This window comes from Pinus tabuliformis, chromosome 4_2 (genome assembly GCF_031772625.1).
Source record: "Pinus tabuliformis cultivar Carrire ecotype Pingquan chromosome 4_2, CPIR1, whole genome shotgun sequence".
Classification (NCBI taxonomy): Eukaryota; Viridiplantae; Streptophyta; class Pinopsida; order Pinales; family Pinaceae; genus Pinus; species Pinus tabuliformis.
This window is the reverse complement of record NC_142304.1, coordinates 525,478,241-525,501,475: the sequence shown is the minus strand read 5'-3', so window position 1 is coordinate 525,501,475 and position 23,235 is coordinate 525,478,241. Positions and strand designations below refer to the sequence as shown.

Here is a 23,235-nt window from a genome sequence, read left to right as displayed (position 1 = left end):
ACTTAAGTCTTAAAGCCTTTGCCAACTCAAGACCCAACAACAAAGCTTCATATTCGGCAACGTTATTGGTTGCTTCAAACTCCAGCACATAGGCAAATTTGAAAATATGACCAAGGGGAGATTTTAATACTATCCTTGCACCTCTACCATGCCTATACGATGCACCATCAAAATACATGTACCAAACTTTATGATTGAGATCCCTAATCTTTTTATCAACCTTATCATTGGGAAGAACTATGAAATTAGACATGATAGTATAATTCCCAATGTCATATTGTTCTTTAATTATCTCATTATTAGGTCTCTTAGGATTTCAACATGGAATCTTCTCTCAGGCTCTCTATTAAGTCTCACAAAACCATCACCTCTAGGAGAGGGAATCATAGCATATGACCAATTCATTTGAATACTCCCTCCTAGATCAGAGGCCCACTTTCTGGACAAAAGCATACCCCAAGCATCAGGCACATCAACAACAACTATGTCCATAACTATCATAATGTCAGGGTAAACTAATAAATGAACCTGTAAATCCTTGATCAGACCGTGAACTTCAATCTTCTTAGAATCTGTTAGCGCTTGAAATTTCACCTCAGGCTGAGAAAGGCAAACTCCAAGGCAACATCAAACCACTTAGCCTCGTAGCTAGCCCTACGGGGCAGGAGAGGGCTCTCTTCGGTATATCTCGACAAAGATCTTCAAAGGGCGGAGATAACCAATAAAGAACACTGATTTTAGGCTAGTAAACTGATAAAAGGTTTGATTTGAGATTTTTGGGATTTTGGTGGAAAATCGAGGAAAGGCAATTTTGGGTGCGGGGATTAGACACAGTTTTTGCAGGGGGTTCTTTGGGGCAAGGTAGGAGACGGTATTGATGCCTTTGAAAGAGACAGATGGTCAAGAATGACTGGTGAGGAGCTAAGGAGAGCAAGTAAACACATTGAGTTCTCCTTAAACAGATGAAAACATTGATATTAAGCAAACTTAAAAGCAGAGCATGGCAATCATGAATTCTACTTTAACACTTCATTTGCCTAATTTGCAGAAGGAAAAGTAAGAAGATGATTCACATAACAAACTTACAAGTACAAAGAGAAACACACCATCAATACATGTAACCACAGGAATCCCAAAAAGGACTGCAAAACCCTGGTCTTTCTTCCTTTGCCAAAATTGCAGAGATACAATGAGTAATACAATAGAAGCTTTCTCCCTCAAGAGTCCAACCATGAAAATGACCAAGAAAGTACATAATATAGGCAATCTAACATCTTTCCTTACCTCTAGGGGTCGAGCTCACTATCCTAGGAGCTGTTTCAACCAATTCTAAACTGAGCACTGAAAACTAGGCAGTCAAAACAACTTGCCTCTATAAGCTAGGAAACCAATTCATTCATTAAATTTTTGCCTATCTCATGAATGAATCTTCTAGAAGAGATAAATAAGTGTCAAAATATCATAAAATTACATCATTTACAACAAGGAAGATCAAAATCTACTCCAAAAAGTCAAATCCAGTCAAAACTGCGTTTTGCTGAGTTGTAGGTGAATTTCTGTGAAAACTGCCCAACACGTCGCGCCCTGATCCTGAACGCGTCGCGCGCCTTTGGAGCTGCTTTTGAGGCACTTCCAGGTGTCCAAATGAGGCAAAAGTGGGCTTGTTGGAAAGGTCTGGATGTCTACTTTCCAACCCAAGTGGAATTTCTGAATTTGGTGGCCATTTGCCCCTCCAAAATTGCAATCTCCCAAGACTGCTTCCTGTGTGTCAAAAAAGTGGCAGAAAGTCATTTTTTGCTTGTTTTTTGACCTTCTGGAGGCTCAAAACTTGGTGAAATTTCTTGGCAATTGCTGAGCAAGTGTATTTTTGCATGACAAATCCAAAAATGCTGAGTTTTCCTGAAATGGAGTTGCCCATCTTAAGGGTCGCGCGCGGCGCGCTACGCGTTGAGGGCAAAAACCTGTGTTTGGCACAAAAAATTCACAATTGACAAAATTTTCTCCAAATTTCTTGAAATTTGGGCTGGGAGTCCCCAATCAAGTACCATGCTCAGTCAAAGAGGCTTTGGCCAAAATTTGGAGTGGATCGGGCATTTTCCGTCATTTTAGTGCCTTGGCCAACCTCCTTGGATCTGACGATTGTAATTTTGACATTTCTCTAAATCCATGACACATGTGCAAAAAGTGAAGGAGGTTTTTCTTCCTTGGCCTGTTGTGGACAAAAACCTCTCTCAGTTTTCCAAAATTCATCTATGATTGCTCTGAAACATCTTTTGAGTGAAACTTATCCCGATGTGTGGAACAAGGGATTTTGCCGAAATGAAGCGAAATAAAGGGGATAAGGGGCTTCTAAATTCTTGGGGAAATTTTGGAAGTAGGGAGGGATGTTAGGAAGCAGGGGAAAGTGGAATCGTGGAGATCAAGTGAGGGGAAGGGGTCCAAAAGGGCAAAACACAGGCCCAACCTAGAAAATTGCCAGGTTGTAGCAACAAACTAGGGTTTGTGCGAAAATGAGGAATTTGGGGAATCTCAGTGATGGGAAGCATTTGATAAGGTATTTTAAGGATAGGGGAAGGTGTATGAACATCAGGATACAAGTTTTGCCGATGATTTGACCGTCCAAGAGAAATTGCCTTCAAAACCCTAGGAGAGGGTAATGACCTTACCTAGGCGCAACTGAAGCATGAACAAGGTGTAAAATGACTCATTAAACACTGAGATGATAATGACAACCCTATGAATGATGATACACTCAGCTGAATGATGACATGGACTGACATTTGGACAACTTTGAAAGGAGTGAAAACAAACCCTAAACCTAATGCCTAGTGGCCAAATTTTGCTTGAAGACTCACTGAAATGACAAAATTTGACCTTGACACTTCAAAATCACTTTGTAAGAGCACGTTTGATCACTGGAGGAAGGTTGGAAAGACTGACACTAACAGAATCCATGGCACACATATTGTAGTAAGGCCTAGAAACTCTTAAATTAAGTTGTTCCATGACCCTCTTAGTCATGACACAAGCTGACGCACCGAAATCCAACATGCAATTATTCAATTTATACCCATTAACCATCAAAGTAATAAAGAATGGTTGATGATCCTTGTTATCTGAATCTAAACTTTGCAAATATATAGGAGCATCCTGATAATCAACCTCTGGTGCTTCCTGTCAAAAAACATTCACTTGAGGAGCTTCAATAGCTTTTAGTAAATTAGCCCTTTAGGAAGGAATTTTCACAATCTCAGAGACAGGAAGCCAGATTTTTGCATTATTAAACCAACTTCCCAAATCGACATCTAATCCAGCGTTTGAACTTGGGTTAAAAATTCGAGGGGGAATTTGATTCATGCTTTGATCTTTATCCCTTCTTTGATAAGTCAAACCCTTATCTTTAGCAATTTCCATGATTTGCTCTGGAGAAGGTTTTTTCCCATATAATTTAATCATAATATCATCTTCATTCTCAAAATTATTTACACTAAAAGTTGATGTGGGAGTCATAGCATCTCGACTGTTTTCCTTAACTTCCAACCAGTGTTTTATAGACAAAGAAAATTCTTTACCCATACAATTTAATTGATTACCTACCCCAAAAATTCCATTATCCAAAATCCTTCTAACTATGGGGCAAGTTGCCTCCTCATGAAGAGCATCACAAGCCCGACAATAAGGCGAAGCATCATCGACCAAATTAGTATGTTCAAGTGGATTAGGTGGTCTCTGCTCACTAGATTGACCTTTCTTCTGCCAATTATTATTTCGATTATTATTATTTCTAGGCTGGAAATTTTGCGTTTGAACTCTTTCCATTTGGACCAACCTATTCTACAAAGTAGTTATTTCCTTAGCATGGTTAGAGGTTAATTTCGCTTGGTTAATCTCCATGTTTTCAATTTTTTGCAGTAATTTCTGAACAAGATCGTTATCAAGTTCTTGAACCTGTTTTCCTTTAGGTTCTTTCAATTTCGTTGAAGCCCTATCAAAACCTGGGATTTCAGACTTTCCAGATGTTGCCTTATCTTTTTCAAGCTCTACTGCTAAAGCTTCACAATCCCGATAATCAGGAAGTTTAGCACATCTTAACTCATAAGAAGGCTCAGGGCTAAAGGCATCAATATAAAAGTCCCGAAGAGATTTATCAGTAGGTTTATAATCTTGAGGTAATTCCTTAATAATATCATTAAACCTCTTGTTAAATTCTTCTTCGATCTCATTTTCTCTCTTTTTAATGATACTGATAGCTTTTACGAGATGTCTCCCTTCTCTCTTATCCCCATACTTTTCCTTAAAGGCGTTAACAATGGATTGCAAAGAATCAAATGAATTTTGAGGCTTTTCCATAAACCAATCTAAAGCATCGCCCTCCAAGGTAAGAACAAAAAGGATCATTTTTACATCTTCATGATTAAAATCAGCAGCCCTTGCATACTTACCCAGCCATGAACTAAAAGTTTTTAGGTGAGAATTAGCGCTAATTGCATTATTGCCCTGAAAGATAGGCAACTTATCCATCCCATGCTTTGGAATATCATTGGGATAACCTTGAATGTTAGCAAAGTTACAAGGAGCGTATATGTCCATGATGTCGTGCTCGACCAGGCTAGTAAAAAGCAAATGGATATCAGAGAGGGCTTCTTGTCCGAGATTAACAAGAAGGGTACAAGAAGAGAGTTTGTGTAATTGTACTTTGAGAGCCCTTTCAGGATTAAGAGCAGGATTAACCAAACTACTTGGATGTTTTCTAGTATACACTCTTGCAGAAGATAGATGAAGTGGAGTCGCCATCCGGACAGAAAGTCTAACTCAGAATAACCCAAAAGCAAGGAGTGAAGGACAAGAAACTTATCCTCGCAAGAGATGAAAGGATGAGAGGAAAAAAATGAGATGAATGTCGAATAAACCAAGGACAGAAAAAATTCTATCCCCGGCAACGGCGCCAAAAAATGTTGTCGCACAAAGTGTCTAGGCATCACGACAACGCTCAGATCGGGGGTTGTCACCCTGATCCCCGATCTCTCCATTTAAGTTGTCTCCCTACAGCAAGCTAAGGGGGGTAGACCCTATGGAGAAATGGGATGAAAGAGAACCAGCTGGCAATCAACCGGTTTAGGAGACACAGCGAGGCAATCAAATACTTGATTAAGGCTTAGCAAGACCTAAGATTTAATTGGATTTTAAATGACAAATACCAGTGCCTTATAGATTTGGTTGTCCACTGCTGCTTAGAAAACAGAGATATGAAAACTCTTTAACAATCGCTTGAAAATATTTGCGAAATATCTAACATGTAACAAGCCTTAAATGATCCAAGCAATGAAGATTAATTTCACTAGATGCACAATGCTTTAGCAATTAAATTTCAAGAAATGTGAATACCTTAATCAACCATGAAATTTAAAAGCTAACCAGTTTCAAAAAATGATTCACCACTTTCAAATAATTAATCATCAGATAAAAAAAATTCAAACACATGTAACCTATGTTGCAGGAAACGTGGGGTAGGAGGGCGTTTCCGTACGGAAACGAGTACGAAACGCTGAAACGTGTTTGGTACAGCCCTGAAACGCGTTTCAGGCCGTACTGCCACGTTTCACGAAACTGAAACGTGGCCAGTACGTCCTGAAACGCGTTTTAGGGCCGTACGACCCACGTTTCAGCATTTACTTGTGTTTTTTTAATTTTTTTTTGTAATCTATTCTTACGTTAACCTAGTGACTTCTAGTTGCTTCCAGATGCCTGTTTAAAGTTATAAAAGTGAACTTTTGCCCTAGTGTTGATATGCAGTTCATGGTAATGTTAAATTCTTAAAGTAAAAGTAATATTCTCCTTTATTTTTCATTTTCATCATTTTACTTAAATTTTTAACATTACCATGAAATGACTCAGGATGTTGGAGAGTGGTTTCGCCCTCATTGGATTTCATATGGAAAAAGTAGAATTTTAGATCTCACTCAAAATCCAGCAGACTTATCTGTTTTTCAGGATTTCAGGATTGGGGGGATTGCAATGTTTCCATTAGATTTTATCATGTAATAGGGTATGGAACTTGTATTTAATCGAGAGAACAAAGCCCTCTATGCAGGGGAGACTCCCAATAATCAAGAGAATGTAGGGTACTAGGGTATGAAACTTGTATTTAATCAAGAGCACTAAGGTCATTCGACTATGTAGGAGGAGACTCCCAATCAATCACGAGACAAAAAATTAGAAATTTTTTCGTGGCTGATTTTGGATATTTCTATTTTCATTATGTGATTATTCATGAGTAAATGTGATGTAAATTTAGATACTTATAGTTAATCATTGACAATTGACAATTTTATCATAATGTAATAAATTAGAACGTATCATATATGCTTTATGATTGCACATATTTCTTAAATGTCCTAATATATATATATATATATATATATATATTCACGTTTCCCCGTTTCCAAAATTTGGGGAGGTTGCGTTTCGTTTCGCTTCCCGTTTCGGAAACTCGTTTCCGTTTCCCCGTTTCGTGCAACCTTGCATGTAACTATAGAGAAATGGCAAACACTAATACCACAAAAGTCTCCTTTAAATTTTACCCTTGATAAATGAGATTAGTCTTAGGAAAACTTTTTGATACGCTAAGCAAGACTAAATGTGGTAATGGTTAATTAAGATCTCTCTTTTAATGTGACCAAAGTAAATCCAATTTTATTTTTTTTTAGGATTTTTTTTGAAATTTTTAGATTTTTTATTTTTAGAATTTTTTATCTAAGTCAAAAAAAAAAAAGAAAAAAAAATTTAAACGAAACCAAAAATCAAACCTTTCTTTTTTTTTTTAATCAAGAAAGGAAAGAAAAAGCTAAATGTCAAAAAAGTTAAATTTTTTAAAAGTTCTATTAATTTTTTAGATTTTTTAATTTTGGGGTTTTTAGATTTAAAATAAAAATCAAACAAAATGAAACCAAATAAATCCTAACCTAAGGAATATAACCAACAAAAGAAAATAAAAAAATCTAAACTAAAATCTAAATAAAAGAACTAATGTGAACAAAATAAACAAGACCAACAAATATTTAACCCTAAATCAAAATTCATCTGAAACAAAAAAAAAATATTGTGAATACGCTAACTTATACATAACAAAAAAAATTCGAATGTGTATTGCTATTGTGTGCAGGTTTGGCGGCTTAGAGAAAAGTCGATGGCGGAAGAAGGAACAGGCAGCATATGAGGAAACGATCTCTTGCAGGTGGGATGGATTAGCAAGGAGAGCGAGGAGATGAAAAATGCGTTGGCATCAGGGTTGTGCAGCTTGTATACACAACGAAGAGGGAGAACTGGACGGACTTGGCAACACGCAGGTGGGCAGAAATGCGTGGAGTAGACTGCAGAGAGGGACGGATTTATGGAGTGTGGCAACGGGAATGGAACGAGGGAAGAAAGGACGCAGGTAGGAGGATGGCCAAGGAGCTTACATGGAGAAAAGGAGTTGCAGAGAGAGAGTTGTAGCAGCGGATAGGCGATGATAAAATAAGCCTACGATTTGAGAGGTATAGGACGCGTGAGAAGCAGATAGCTAAGGGAGAAGACTGGACAGCAGCGGCAGAGGATGAATGAGCAGAGATATGGAAATGGATGAGGGTTGCGTAGACTGAGGGATGGACTGCGGGGGGAATGAACCTAGACACAGGTGTGATAAGGGGATAGCAGCAGTAAAGAAAATAAGGACAGTGGATTTGAGGGACAGCAAAAAAAAACGCAGGTGAAGTGATGGCAGAGGATTTGGCAGCGATGAAAGGAGAACACAATAAAGGAGAGGGAAAGGGAGCCGCATAGGTGTGAAGCTTGAATCTGGCAACACGCAGGTTTGGAGAAAAATGCGTGGAAAGGTTTGGCAGCCAAAAAATGTGGATTTGATGGGAGCAACGAAGGTTTTACACAGTTCTCCCAAAAATTTTCGAAATTTTCCTACAAAAAAAAACGAAAACCCCAGACAGCAGCAGGTAGGTGGCCCAGAAAACCCCACAAAAATTTTTCAGATCTGAAATAAATACCCCTGCAAGAGCTGATTCTGAGGCCAAATCTTATTCTTCGGGCCTAGATCTGGCTTCAAACAAGAATTCTCCATCAGATCTGTACCTGCGATGACAAAAAACAAAACACCCAGAAATAATATATACAATAATGAAATTAAAAACCCCAAAAACCCAGTTAAATAATTACAGTAATTACAAGCTGAAAGCTCTAAATAGCCAAATCTATCATTATGCCATACATATTTTTTTTAAATTTTAAATTTAAAGTGAGGTGCTTCGGAAAAACCCTTTTTGCATCAGCGATGGATTTTCTAATGATAAGCCCGGGACTCAATCAAGTTGGAGTCTTCAGAAAATGCTATTCGGGAGTTGGCTGGTCCAACTAAAAACTTCTTCTCCGAATGCCCGATGATCTCAAAATCAAGAATTCCCTGCACAACTCAATTCAACCATTAACGTAGAGCGAGAAAACGATAATAAAATTCAGACCAAATAGAGATACCTGCAATTATATCCAGAAATTAAATTACCATTCAAACCCTAGTGATCAAGCAAGATACCTGTGCTTAAACCACTCTTTAGAAAGCTATTATCAATGGCTAGAAAGGAAATATATGCATGAAAATAACACATCTTACAGCTTTCCCATGAAGAGTAACACTAACAGAAATTAACCCCAAAGTCTTTCTTTATTGCACATGAAAAATACAAGATTACAAGAGAGCTTTCACTTAACACACAACTCCAAGATCGAATGATCTCAACTGACAACTGACCCCCTATTTAAAGATAAATTTCCCAACGGCTAGTTCGAGTGATCCTTGTCAAAGTGATCTCGACTGTTAATGAGGATCAAAATTTCTTTTAAACTCATCCGTCGAAATTTTAAATATTTAGGAAATTTCGAATTTTTCAATTAAATGCATTTTAATATACTCAAAAATTAAAATTTTGCATTTATTTCCTCAAAACTTTGACTTTGACTTAACCCCAAGGACCTAAGACATAAAATTTAGCAAAATAATCAACTAACCTTAGCCCTTGGACCAGTTAAGATTTAATTTTTTAAAGGACCCACGAATTGTACCTTTGGAAAATTTAAATTTACCTAGGACCTAGGACCTATGAGGGGATAAATTATTTTTCTAACCATCAAGACATTTTACATCATGATTTTTTACATCATCTCAAGGGAGAAAACCCATTTGACCAAGACCCTCACAGACTACCCATTTCTGTGAAACAAATATAATCTAGTAGATCAAGCAATTTGTAATTAAATAACCTAACCAAATAGTTAGGATTATTCCGAAATCACTTTTACATTGACTCAATCTAGCACACTGGACTCCCCTAACATTCTGGTGACAAAATCCATTCCGGCTTTGGGGTAAGGCTGAAGGAAAACTCAGCCGACCATGGATTGGTGAGACAAAAAACCTTCCGGAATGTAGATTGTCATCAGAAAATTAGGCTTACCTAGGCAATTACATACATGACACGGATCTGCTGAGATTATTTATAATTTACACATGCAGAAAGGGTTTACAATATAACATGATCAGGCTGATGATGATAGTTGGACAACACGGACACATCGATCAGGCGCTATCTCTTTTGAGAGAAAAGGGGGTGTACTGCTATGGGTAGTTGACACATAGTGGTCAACAATAAGCATCAATTATGATTTTCATCATCATTGCTATCATTGCCAAAATAGCAAGGCCTTGACTAACAAGCTCTGTGTCTCCACTAGATCAGAGCACAATGTTTGGAGGCATTAATTTGGACACCACCGCCTTCAACTACATACCCCACACAGGTGTTCCTAAGGTATGACCTCACAGGACCATTTCCTAATCCAAGGAAAAGTATGTCCTCTGAACCATTCTTTACCAAGTCCATGTATCCAACTTAGCATGTTAATCCTAGTCAATCACAATACGACTCAAGAATGTACGTCCCCGATGCTTATCCAACCAACCATTCTCCATACCAGTGCCTTTACTAAGCTTACGGCTACTAGTCCTGCCATAGTACATGACACATGGAGAACACAGTGTCCATCCTCACTCCCTTTCAAACAGGGAGAAATAACCACAAGCCTAAGCTTGCCTAAAAAATACTCATCAATGCATTGGCCACATTTTCTTCCGTGGAGATCTACTGTAGCTTCTCAGATCATATCTACATCATACTCTCGAATCATAAAGCACTTCGACCTTCCTAGTCTTTCTGACAATCTTCATGAAGCTTTGAATCCAACATGTCATCAAGTAGTTCATCATGATATTTTATGGAGCCAAACTTCTTCTCAACTGATTGTACCAACCGCCACATCTTCTGCGATAGAAATTTGCTTCACACTCTTTCAAGAACTCATATTGGCTTCCAATCATCAATATTATCTCTATCGGCATTAGTATGATCAACCCAATCAATGTGTTCCTAAATTGAACCAATCAGAGGCCGATACAACAATATCAGAACTCTTCAACTTCTTGCTAAAGGATATTGCCCTAGATCTCTTGTCTTTTCTTTTGATCACATGCTTTTTTTATTTTTTTGCCAAACATCAAGTATCATATTATCCATCCAAGATCTTATAGTTCCCTCTTTCCAGCTGAGGTAAGTGAACTTCTTTCCAAATTGTTCCCTCCTTAATCTTCATGCTTTGCCACATTCTTCCAAGTCTTCCATCTACTAGTCAAGAACAGATAGATTTTGTCTTGACTTGCAGCCTTTATTAGAAGACTATGAAAGAACAAAAAGACAAAGTCCAAAGATAAAATAGCAACAATAATAATTAAAGAAAGGACATGTAGAATACTTACCTCTTTGAGGAGAGTCATCTCCTTCTCAATCTTGGACCTTTTCTTCAACCTTTTCCTCACATGATGTCATTCTTGTCATACTCAAGAGCTAGGTTTTATTTTACAGCTGAAACAATTAGTTAAGGTTTTTGTTCCTAGGGTTTTCTAACACAAACCTTTGCTAGGGTTTACAAACCCTAGATGCTACAAGTTCCAAGTTCTTTAAGACCTATTTTAAAGGTTGCAATTTCTACAAGTACACAACTTAGTTGCAAAACCCTAGAAATGTCATTAGTAAACTTTCTATACATGAGACGGATTTTACTTCTTTTCTTGATTTTGGAATCCTAGTCTTCATATACAAGGAAAGACTTCAAATGCTATATCGATGATCGCAAACATATCTACATAGATCTTTTTCATAATACGACACTAACTTTCAAAACAGCATAAGTTCAATAGCTTGTTCCCCATGCAAGTTCACCATGATCTAGAAAAACTTAGCATTATATGCAAAATAGTTTGCAAGACAACTTAGAAATGAACATGAACTATACATACATGTTTTGTCATCCCCTTGTCCCTTATTGCAAAGATCTGGTCCTTTGAATTTTCTTCAGTTGACATGTATCTTTTTCTTCCAACGGACATCAAATCTAGCAGACTTTAGTGTATCAAATAGGTCGGCTTTGTGGATGCAATTCATCTTTATGTGTAAGAAGGAGATCTTGGTAGTATCATTGTTTTATAAGCTTCATAAAAAACTTCAGATATCTTGTCATAAAGTCCAAAAAATCTCGGTTTTTAATTTCGGTCCCTTCTTTCAATGAGCCAATCCATAATGTCATAGATATGTCTTCTACAAGGATATATAGCCATAGAACAATGTTCCTTGGGTCCTCGTATATAGTGCCACAGAGATGAGCTTTGCATACCTTTTGGATATCTTATCACAGTTCTTCAAAGTTTCTGCTTTTAATTTCGAGAGAAGATTTATGGATCTTTGGTTCCTTCTAGATTCCACAAAACTTTGATTCTTAAACTCGGCCTACAAATCTTTGGGCTGCTTCAAGAAACTATCCTTGCAATGCTACAAAGACTGAGGTAACAAGACTTGTATGAACTTCAAGGCTTCTCGATGAATGTTGGACTTGCTTTCAAATTATTTCATAGATTGATTACCACTTCCATGAGGTCAGATCACATGTCATTGATTTGCATAGTTCGAATGTTACAGAGGATGCCTTGGATTTGTCATGAAGATACCTTTCATGCTCGGTCTAATTACTCTTCTACAAATTCGGATGTCATAGGAATGAGGCTTGACATAGGTATAGGCTTCGAATCTTTATGATCATAGTCCTTCCATTTAGTTCCTTTAACTTCAGATCACAATGCGTTTTCCACATAGATGATAAGCCTTAGATTTTTTTTGACAACCTTCAAAATTTTGTCCTTTAATAGTCCTTCAATTTTGTTATTCTTCTTTGTCTTGGATTTAAGTCTTAGAGAAATGTCACAGTAAGCTTTGGATGCTACAGTTCGAATTGTCCTTTTTCTTGCTTTGAGTGACAATATACAGTACTTCGTAGATTGGAGAGGTGATGGCTTGTGGCTTGTATCAATGTGGGATAAAATGTTTCTGAAATTTGTGTCATTATGTGCAATGAATTATGTCATAGATATATTATATGAACCTTGCATCATGTACAAAAATATTCCATAGAGATTCGCATCATAGAAAGGGAGATATATCACAAAGGTTGCATCACAAATTTCGAATCATATGCACAGGTACAAGCTTCGGACTTACACATGTCACATTTTTTTGCTTCTGATTTTCACAACAATGGTCTTGAACTATTTTTCTATGTCTCGCTCTGTTGAGAAATCTAGGGAATTAGAATTAGTTGATTTCTCTTCTATGGTGATTGCTTGTGAATGCCTTTTACTTGATTAGATTAGGATCTTCTTTACATTAGATTCTTAGTGTTCTTCTTCATCAAACAATAACCAATACAAGAACATAAATAGACAAGAGACACACCATGTAGGCTATGAGCCAGGGCCAAAACCTCTCACTCTTTGAGAGGAAAACCCACACAAATTCTTCTTCTAGAGATTCCAATTGACGAATGCCAAGACCAAGAACCTTAACCTATTAGCCACTCCATGATCAACACACGAGTCCTCATTTTCTTTTGTCTTCTAGATTCTTCTTCCATTGCTAAGGCTACATCACTAGAAACCTTCACCGAGATAGCAATCCGAAATCCATCACTATAATATCACTGTACTGTAAGCATGTCCGAATTGCAGCATCATTGAGACTGACAGGATCCTTCTTCCTGTGACAGCGCCAAAGTTTCTAAACAGATCTTGATTCAAAACACAATCTTCTTATCTTCTGGATAGTGGACTCTCCTCAACATTGAGACAGTGTCAATGCATTAGGCCACCTGAATGGAGGTATCGAATTATTTATTGTTCTTGTCTTCTGAAATCACAATAAGAGGCCACCGAAATTCCACCTGTAGTTTCTCCTTAGACAAAACTTCTTATTCGCTATTACTGTCATCTCTAGATAAGAGGGATCCGAATTTCCCTTGTAGCCTTCACCGAAACAGAGGTAACCGAGTCTCTTTTCCTTCTTCCGAAATTCAGAGATATGCAAAGATCCTTCTCTGTGTTTATGCGAAGAGCCTAGCCGCTTATATATAGTGGTTCGTCCATATATTCAAGCCGATGTGACCATTTGAATCGTTGTGACACTTCGGGTGAGCCGACTTAAGTTATTACTTTATATTGCAAACTGGGATCAAGTCAAGAGGACTGTGCTTATCTTTTGGAGGGCTTTCTAGACACTAGAATGACTCATACATTTTGTTGATTTCTGGTAGCATCGGATGTGCTCTAAGTCTCAAAATTTGCAGGGAGGCTTAGACACATGCATTCTCCAATACCCAGAAATCGTTTTGGGAAAATCCACCCAGGGACAGTTTTATTAAACTAATTAATTATTTTTAATGGGACCCTAAGTCTAAACTTAGGAAATTAAAATAATTAATGGGTATTAATCTAAACTGTGGGTGAAACTTCTAGAAGAAGACGAAGATCAAGTCAATATGATCCTAGCCATTGATTAGAATCTAATCTAGGTCATTGATTGACCAACGAGAGGATTATAAGAGGAGGCTTAATGGGCACTTGGAGAACACACTAGAGGCAAATACTTAGTTACTCGAGTAAGATCGATTTTCTCACTGGTAGAAGTTCTGCAAGAGAAAATCAAATCAAAGGGAGAGTTGCAGGTGAGAAAGGAAGAGAGGACATCAGCATCTTTCAAGAGTGCAAGGCAGCAAAACGCAGAGCAAGAATAGGGTGACGCAGAAAGAGGCATCGCAAAGGTAGATTGACGCAGAGCCTACGTAGGTAGCTAGACATTGGGCCAATGTGAGAAGTTTGATGCATAGGGACGCAAAATGATTCGGGGGAAGAGGAGTACTTCACCTGGATCAGAAATTTGTCAAGAAGCATCTATAAAATTTCTCACTCCTGTTTTGTTGGTTGTAATTTGTACATGAGAATTTGTTGAATTATAATAAAGAAACCCTCATCTGTTGCACCGGTTTTCACACATTAGGTTTTTCCAAGGGTGATTGTCCAAAAATAACTGTGTCATTGTGATAGTATTTGTGCCAGTATTTTTTTCTTACATTTACTTTCTACAATATTTTAATTGTGAAGGTTGCGGTAGAATATATTTCGATATTTGCTATAAGAACATGATGAATAACTTATTTCTAAGATAATAAGTAGAAGAAATAATATTAATCACTGAAGTAGGATTTCCATTTAGAAATTTTCACATGGCAGAATGCCAACTTCTTGTGTTCTTGTCTCTTTGTTTTGGTAGCAGTTTGATGAAGTAAACACACACACTCAGAATAAGAAGAATATCAAGATTAGATAAATAGTAAAAGCATTTCACAAATTGTTATCAAGTATAGAAGAATCTATCTAATGCTAACTACACTAGATTCTTCAACAATTCCCACATGGTCATTTTTATTGAGTCTATATGCATTCTTTGGCCATGGTTTATCATTATCATGTTATAATTATGAACATGGCAATCTCACATTTTCCAACATTTCATGTTTCCCAAGGCATTTCACAAATCCCAAAGGACAAGATCCCAGTGGTCAAAAGTCAACAAAGGCTCAAATAGCATAGCATAATATGTACATGCCATGTTCCATGGAAATTTAGTCAAAATGTCAAGGCTTCAGGGAGATATCCTCAATCAAAGTGGGTCGTCCTCCTTTTGTAGTATGTGTGGACTCTTTTTGGACCTATTGGGATCAATCTTTGGTCAAACTAAGCATGTGATATATCAAAAGTCGTCTACACATTTTTCCAAGTAAACCCATGTGCCCAAATTGGCAAATCAAGCAAGGCATTAGAGATCTACTCTTGTGGCACATTAATTAGTAGGGTCAACCAACAAGTGTGTGTTAAATGAGGCCATTTGAAGGGTCAAATATGACCATTGGGCCAAATCAATGAAGAAAAAGGTTAATTACTCAAAATAAGTCAAGTTACGAAGAAAAAAGGTAAAAACAAGCAAATTCAAGCCTTAAATCATAAAATCAAACAAAGTTTGGACCAAATGAAGGAAATAAAGTCCATCCCAAGCAAATGTTGATCAAATAAAGCATGTTGTTGGGCCTCCTAAGGTCTCTTATTTTCTCCAAGTCAATTCAAACCATCTTTCTAGGGAACATTGCACACTCAAGCCAAATCATTCTCCTCCTATTTTTGACGTCACTTTTCTTTCTGGGGGGTTTGTGACCCATATTTGGTACATGGAAAGTCATTTCCATGCTTAATGGAAGTGCCTTGACTTGTAGTATGTAGTGTTCCACAGGGACGTGAGACGCACCCCCCCACCTGGGAAACGCATCCCCGTGCTTCCTTGCATGTCGGGGACGTGGGGACGTCTAGGGGATGTTTCTCAACATCCCCCAAAAACAGAAACGGGAGGAAACTCAAAGGGGGGACTATTCCTCCCAAAAGAGGAAACGTTTCCTGCATTTCCAAAAAAAATCAAGGTCAAATCATAAAGAATAGTCAAATCCCTAAAAAAAAATTATAAAATATTATAAATATACTACGAATCGATGGGGGGAAGGGTTTTTTTGGTTATTTCATATTCGAGACTCCTCACAGCCGCTGTCGCCTGCACTCGACTTTTCTCTTAGGAAGACACCTGAGTATTTGAAGGGACCAGCAAGTTGCAACATGATGGGATGTTGATCTAGAGGATGATGCAAAGGTAGAAATGGAGGAGGGGCTTGATGAGACACAAATGGGGTTGGTTGGTGTACCACTTAGCATGTTTGAGAATGCAAGTGATTCTGATTCAGATGGTGACATGGTTGATCCTAATTTATTCATGCAGCGGTTGGATGCAGAGACCAACGGGGCATTACTTTGAGCAATTATGCTCATTTGTCATTTGATATGTTCTTATGTCATCTGCTTTTATGTTTCAGACTTCATTTGTAGACTTTAGTTTGCTTTGAATCTTGATATATGATATATTAGACTTGACTCTATAAAAATTTAAATCTCGATGTATCAAACTTGACTTTTATTTCAATATTCAGTATTCAAAGTGGAACGTCAATATGGTTTAAACTTTTATTTTCATTGTACAATGTTACAGTTACATGTATGATTGTATCATGCTTTTCGTTTTAAATTTGTTTCAGTTATATGATTCATCAATTTATCCTTCATGATGTAAGTGTTATACAATGATAAAGACAATTAAATTATAAAATTTCAATGATATATTTATAATTTTTTAGTATTTTACTATTTTTGTCAGGGTCCATTGTGTTAAAGACCCCGACGCCCCCCCACGTTTCCTTAAAATTGGTGGGGATCTTCTCCATAGGTCGCTCCTGCGTTTCCCTGCTCCCTCGTCCTCACATCTCGGAAACTTGGTGGAACACTGGTAGTATGGGCATGGGCCTTCATTTAAGCATTATTTGAAGTTTTATTAGAACTATTTTGAGGGTGCCTCCCCCTTTGGAGAATTTTATAACTTCTCTTATGAGGGTTTCAAGCAATGTAAAGTTAACTATTGTAATAAATTAATCTTCAGGTTGTGGATGACAAGTCGAATCATTATTTTGGGAGAGGATTTCAAACTAGCCGTTAGAAAGAAAATTATATGACGCTATTCCCTTTTTACCTTTTGAGTGTTGTGAAAATGTGAGATCATGCCATAATAGGAACTTCATTTAGTGCAAACAACTTCCCCTGTGCATTGGTGTTAATTTTAGGTATGTTATATGCTTAGAGCAATTGACTTAAATTTTTCCATTTAGCTCAATACCAATTCCAAATTAGCAATCACATCAGCATGATAGTAAAGTGCAGATAGAACATAAAAATAAACATCAGAAAACAAGCCAAGACAAGAGGACACAAGATGTGGCGCCAGCCAGGGACAAACCCCAATGTGGGGAAACCCTTGATCAATTCTTCTTATATTCTTCAATAGTTCAACAGAGAGAGAGATAGTACATATACATTAGAAGTCAACACTTTGACTTGACAAGATAAGAGCAAAGATCTTCACTATGAAGATGACACAATAGTTCTGATGACAAGGACTGCAGATCTGAACTCAAGTGAAGGCACACTTATCAGATCTCATTCTTCAATTGATTCTCCAAGGTGATTCCATCACCATGCTGCATCCATCATCACTATGTTGCAACCATCATCATTGTGCTGCACTCATCATCACTATGTTGCACTTCACTATACTGCACTCATCATCACTATGTTGCACTCATCATCACTATACTGCACTTCACTGTGTTGCACTCATCATCATTATGTTGCAGTTCACCGTGCTTCACTCATCATCATTATGCTGCACTTCACTGTGCTGCACTCATCATCACTATGCTGCACTTCACTGTGCTATGAAGTTGATCTGATGAGGGCACTAATCTCAATGGATCAGCTCTTAATAAACCCTTGCTATGATGCTATGGCCTATGGCCTAGCACATAGCAATTCTGAAGTAAAATCATCAACACCAAGGAGAAGACTTCAACCCTTTCCTTTACAGTAAAGTTGTGGCTTATCAAACAGTCCTTAGGGCATGATTATACCAGCTCCCTTCATCACATAGTTACCTACAGCAAGCATGTATCTTAATGCTATGATAAGATATTTCCTTACAGCCACCTTTGCTGTGAACGTAGTTGTCAATGAGTGCTTCTTTAGGACTACGGATAATGGCTACTTCAGGCTGAGTATAAGGACCTTCATTAACAGCATTTTAGGGCTTCATCTGAACCATGTATAACAACAGATTAGGATCTTTACTAAATGTGAATTAGGGCATCATTGAACAACAAATTAGAAGGCTGCGTTAGGGCTCCTTGATAGCCCTTGAGGACTACGACTAGGGCAACTTATATAGACCACTCTATGATTGTGTCTAGGGTTGGTTAAGGCCTCCTCTTCCTAGCGTATAAGGATCCTTCTTCTTGCTACGTAGAACCCTCATCTAACTATGGACTATGACATCTCCTAGCTGCGTAGACAGGTCTACTTTTTGCTACATATAAAAGCTCCCTTTTACATAGGAGACTCCTTTAGAACATCGTATAGATTAGACTAGCGTTTGACTATGATTCTATCTTCCCATTACTGCGTCTAGGGCACTCTAGAACAGTGGCATTAGACGTATGTTTAGGTCACTTCCTCGTTGTGATATGGAAGCCTTCTTCCCTGACTGCGTTAGGGCTTCTTACCTTCATGACTGCGTATTAGTTAGGGCATCATTAGGCTAGCGTATTAGACTCTTTCTTGGTTGCTTGTAAGACTTCTCCAAGACTACGTTAAGGCTTCTTTATTAGGGCAGCATAGAAGATTCTTCATGACTTCGTCTAGGGCTAGGGCTTCTCACTAGGGCAGTGTATCCTCTTTAGATCTCTCCTCCCACCAAAACCCAAAGACAAGTGGAGAGAGATCACAAGAGATGAGTGACCAAATGACTTGAAGGCCACCTCTATTTATACTAAAACGTTGAGGATAGATGGGGGTAATTTGGTTGCAGGCCGACCTTGACAAATTGTCAAGTAACATAAATAAATTCATATCTCCATGAATACATGTCAGAATCGGATGATTTTTAGATCAGTCCTACACCTCTCGACGAGAGGAATCCAAGAAGAACATCAACTGCCATAAATAAGAAGAAGACCCACATGGAGTTTGGCCCTGGTTGCCAATTTTAACAATTGGTTTTTCTATTCTCTTTCTTTTTTGCAATTGTTAGATGTTGTTCTTTCTTAATATTTTTGCTAGTTATTCCAAGTCAGAGAAAGCTTGTGGATGAATCCATTAAGGGGCTACATAATCACGCGGAAGATAAAGGCTAGGATGCCAACCTCACTTCCCCTTTGTTTGGTTAGGGTTTTTAAAGTTTCACTATTGGACCAACCCTTATCGAAGTTTTCTTCCTCAAGGACAAGATCTCTCCTAATTCCTTAGGTGATCCATTGCCCAAAAGTATTTCAACAAGGAAATCACTCCTAGTTGGGTTCAGACACTCGTATATCATCTTTAGACAAAAGTGACAGTTGTTAGTCCTAGATTTCAAACTCATTTTTATATCCGAAAATACAACGCCAATTTAGAGTGGGCTGTGATCATAATCTGACATCGGAGAAGATAAATTGCAAGGCAAAGGTAAGCCTCACCTCACCACCATTTTATTCATAAAACCCCAAAGATTTTCCAAAATTTTGTTTATTTAAAATATAAAATAAAAATAAAAATAAAATACTGAAAAATAAATAAATCACTAGCTGGAGCTCAATTTCATATTCTTTTGTTGGTTTATTCACTCAGGTTACACTTCATTCTTATCTAATTGACTCTAGGAAGGTATAGCTTGCTTGTGTTGTACAAGGAGGCTAATTTGAAGCAATTCAAGAATCTGTACAAGGGTTTTAAATATCTGCATATTCAATTTACAGCAACAGATTTGCATGGTAAGTGAGACCCTCTCACAAGAGTTTTGGGCCTAAAAGTACATACCTCAAGGGGGGTAATCCCCACAAGGGGGAAAACCCTTTCCAAATTCTTCTTCTATTAGATTGTCATCAAATCTTCAATAGAGAGATACATAGTCCAAGTACATCAACTATGAGTCAAAGGTCAAAGCCTTGATTATCTAAATCAACCATCCAATATCCAATCAAATATTAGCCCAAAAGTCAAATTTGATCAACATTCACATCTACAATTTTTGGTCAAAGTCAACGTTGCCCTAACCAGTGAACGGTCAATTGTCAAAGTGCTCCAAAAATTTTGGTCAAGGCAGCAAAGAATTCAGCCTCCTTTCCTTAGTCAAACTCGGTTAAAACAGTCCTGAATGCAGCCTTCAAATTCAGTCAAAGTCAAAGAGTTGTCCTGCGAAAACCCTAGCTTCAGAACAACAGTCAAAGGTGATCAACACATGCCCGGAATTTCGGTCAACAACATCCTCCAACTCGACCTCCAAGACGGTCAAAGAATTCGGTCAAACCAAGTCAAAATGTTCAAGTCAAAGCTGGTCAAAATAGTCCCAAATAGAAATTCAATGCTAGACCACAGAGTCACCCTCTCTCCTTGGCATGTGTGAACTCAGACCTACAATTTTCAAACTTGTACGAACCAATCAAGAGAAAAATGAATGTGTGATGATGCCTCCAAGTGCTGTCTACTGATGTCTATTTATATGTGGTTGATGAGGTCGAATTTCCTTGCCTAGGCCGACTTGTACTTTTTGTGTAGTTATGGTACCACATTAAAAATAATATTTTTCCTTGTGTAAATTAAATAATTCCAAGGGCTAGTAGGGTCTTCTTAGGGTGAGGAAGGCTTCCCAAAGGAGGGAATTTCTCCCCAAGTTGCCAAATTTCAACACTCTAATGGAATCCACAATAAGACTCATAGCAATGATGTCATCTTCCTTGAACTTCTCTTCTCCTACAATATCTACTGGTTCTATGACCTTCCCTACCACAATATCCAAAACTTTGTTCCTTGCAAGCATAAGATCAATCCTAGTTTTCCAAGCTCTAAAATTCGAGGCTCCTTCTAACTTGTTCTCTGATATCATAGAGGAAGCCATGAATGTAGATCAACAAGGACTCAACAATAGTGATCTTAATGTAGGATTTCTCTAAGAGTGATCTCAGTGTTCCCTTCTTTACCAAAGTTCTAATACCATGTTGATTTTTCTAGTGCAATAGATACAAGCACAATATGTCTGAAAAAAATGATAATTACTTCTAATTATGTTGATCTTCTTTTAATTTTTCCAGTATATTATTAAGCAATTATACTTCGGAAATTCAACCGCACAAGAACAGTTGAATAGTAGAGATCACAAAGCACAAAGAGAGCGCAAGATTTACCCTAAGAAAACCCACTAAGGGGAAAATCCCAATAACATTTTCCAATAGAGAATTTGTTTTGTTCAACAAGAGACACACCTAGACCTTCTAGTCATCAACTAGGTCAAACTAACCTTCAACAAATCTATGGTCACACCTGGTCGTCTCCCTCCAAGTCAATCCTTCCAATCTGATCTAGCACTATACCTTCTGATCTGCCCTAGGCCATATTTCGGCCTTCTTATTCTGCCCAAAAACCCAGAAATTTTGGCACCTGCAATTGCCCAGAATTTTGGCCCCCTGCAAGAGAACTACACAGACAATATGCGAACCAGGAGAGAGAGAGAGACTATCCACATGTGTGATCTTCAGAAATAGAAAAAGATGTAATGCATCCTTCTTTTCATCCTCCTTGTCCTTCTTGTCCTTCGCTAGGTTGTCCTTCTTGTCCTTCGCTAGGATGCCCAGAAACTGTCTTGCTTGAGAGAGATGTGAATTGCTGCCTTGAGGAGGAGAACGAAGTGCCTTTATATAGTGACTGGATGGATCGAATGGGTGTGACTCTGCCTGGGCTGTCTTGACTTGGAAGGAGGCCGACTTGACAAACTTGGGGCCAAAAATTTCAATTTTTCTTCTTTTAAAAGTCCAAATGGGGCTTGACTCGAAATATATTTTTCTTTTGACTCTAGCATTTAAAATATGCTTTACAATAATCAATATAAATACATCAAGGGCCAAATATACATTATGAAGACCGACCATAGTTACAAAATTCAACAGAACTTCCATTTACAATCTGGGGACAATGGAATAATTATTTTTTCTTTAGTTAAGCAGTCTCGATTATATTGTGTTTCAGTCAGAGATTTCCCTGCCAGTTATCTATAATCCTAGGAGGGTCTCAACTCTCAAGGCCTACAATGAGCATTTATTCATTTTGTACATTCAAGATTAGCAAACTCAAGCATCTAAACAATATGGTGCTTGCTAAGCTTTAACGGATGCATGTTGAGATTTTGCAAATGCAACTGTCAAGTTGTAATCCTTTGCAGACTATTAAAAAATATAGATTTTCAAGTCAAACAGAAGGGATGGATATAACTAGTTTTCCAACTACAGAGACTTTCAAAGCATGTTGATATTTTACCGAAACTAAGTTTGCAGTTAAATTTGAAAATCGTTTACTTACAAAAGTGTATGACAGGTGCTGAGTGAAAATGTTTTCCCACCCCATGGCCACAATAACTTTTATCAACACCATATCCATATCTTCCAGCATGACCACTATAATCACAAAGAAAAAACAACACTTAGTTGATGAAGCTAAGCAATAAAAATCAATATCAAAGCGTACTCTTAAAATGTATGACACCAACATTCCGAGTTCTTATTTTCATCCATTCTTAGCTTCTCGAACATTCTTGGAATAACAGCTCACAACTTGCTAACATGGACATTATTGGATCTTACATATATAATTGTGTATAGTCACCCATGAAAAGAAAAGGGAATTCTGTTTGGTGCATATGCATGAAGAAAATCATTTTTCTTGTTAGAGCTTCAAGCAAAACCTAATAATATGTCTACAAAGTGAAAGCAAGGTACTTTTATAATAATACATGCTTTTCTAATCAGACAGATTTACTGATCAGTAGGTGGCTACAAATTCTCGTGTAATATGGCATATTTTATATGGAATTTTCATAGTCGTATATTGTGAATGAATAAATTCAAATGAAAAGTAATGCATTGAGTAATCAAATCTTGCACTCGCAGACAGTTTATTCTTGTACTGTGTTCCTTTAAGATTGGAACAGAGAAAGACACCCCACAAAACACACACACACACAGGTCTTGAGTAAAAAATATAATTGCAATAATAATTATAAAAAAGTTTAATCAGATTGTGACATAGCTTTT

The 23,235-nt window shown here is 37.6% G+C and overlaps 1 protein-coding gene across 4 annotated transcripts in view; it reads right to left on the bottom strand.

Moving 5' to 3' along the window:
- LOC149170318 (methionine aminopeptidase 1D, chloroplastic/mitochondrial-like) overlaps nt 1–23,235 on the bottom strand; it is a 320,955-nt gene that overhangs the window by 127,979 nt on the left and 169,741 nt on the right. For all 4 annotated transcript variants that reach the window (XM_089428985.1, XM_089428982.1, XM_089428983.1 and 1 more), the window contains one exon: nt 22,505–22,599. In XM_089428985.1, the coding sequence (XP_089285111.1) occupies nt 22,505–22,599 (95 nt within the window). The remainder of the gene's footprint in view (nt 1–22,504; nt 22,600–23,235) is intronic.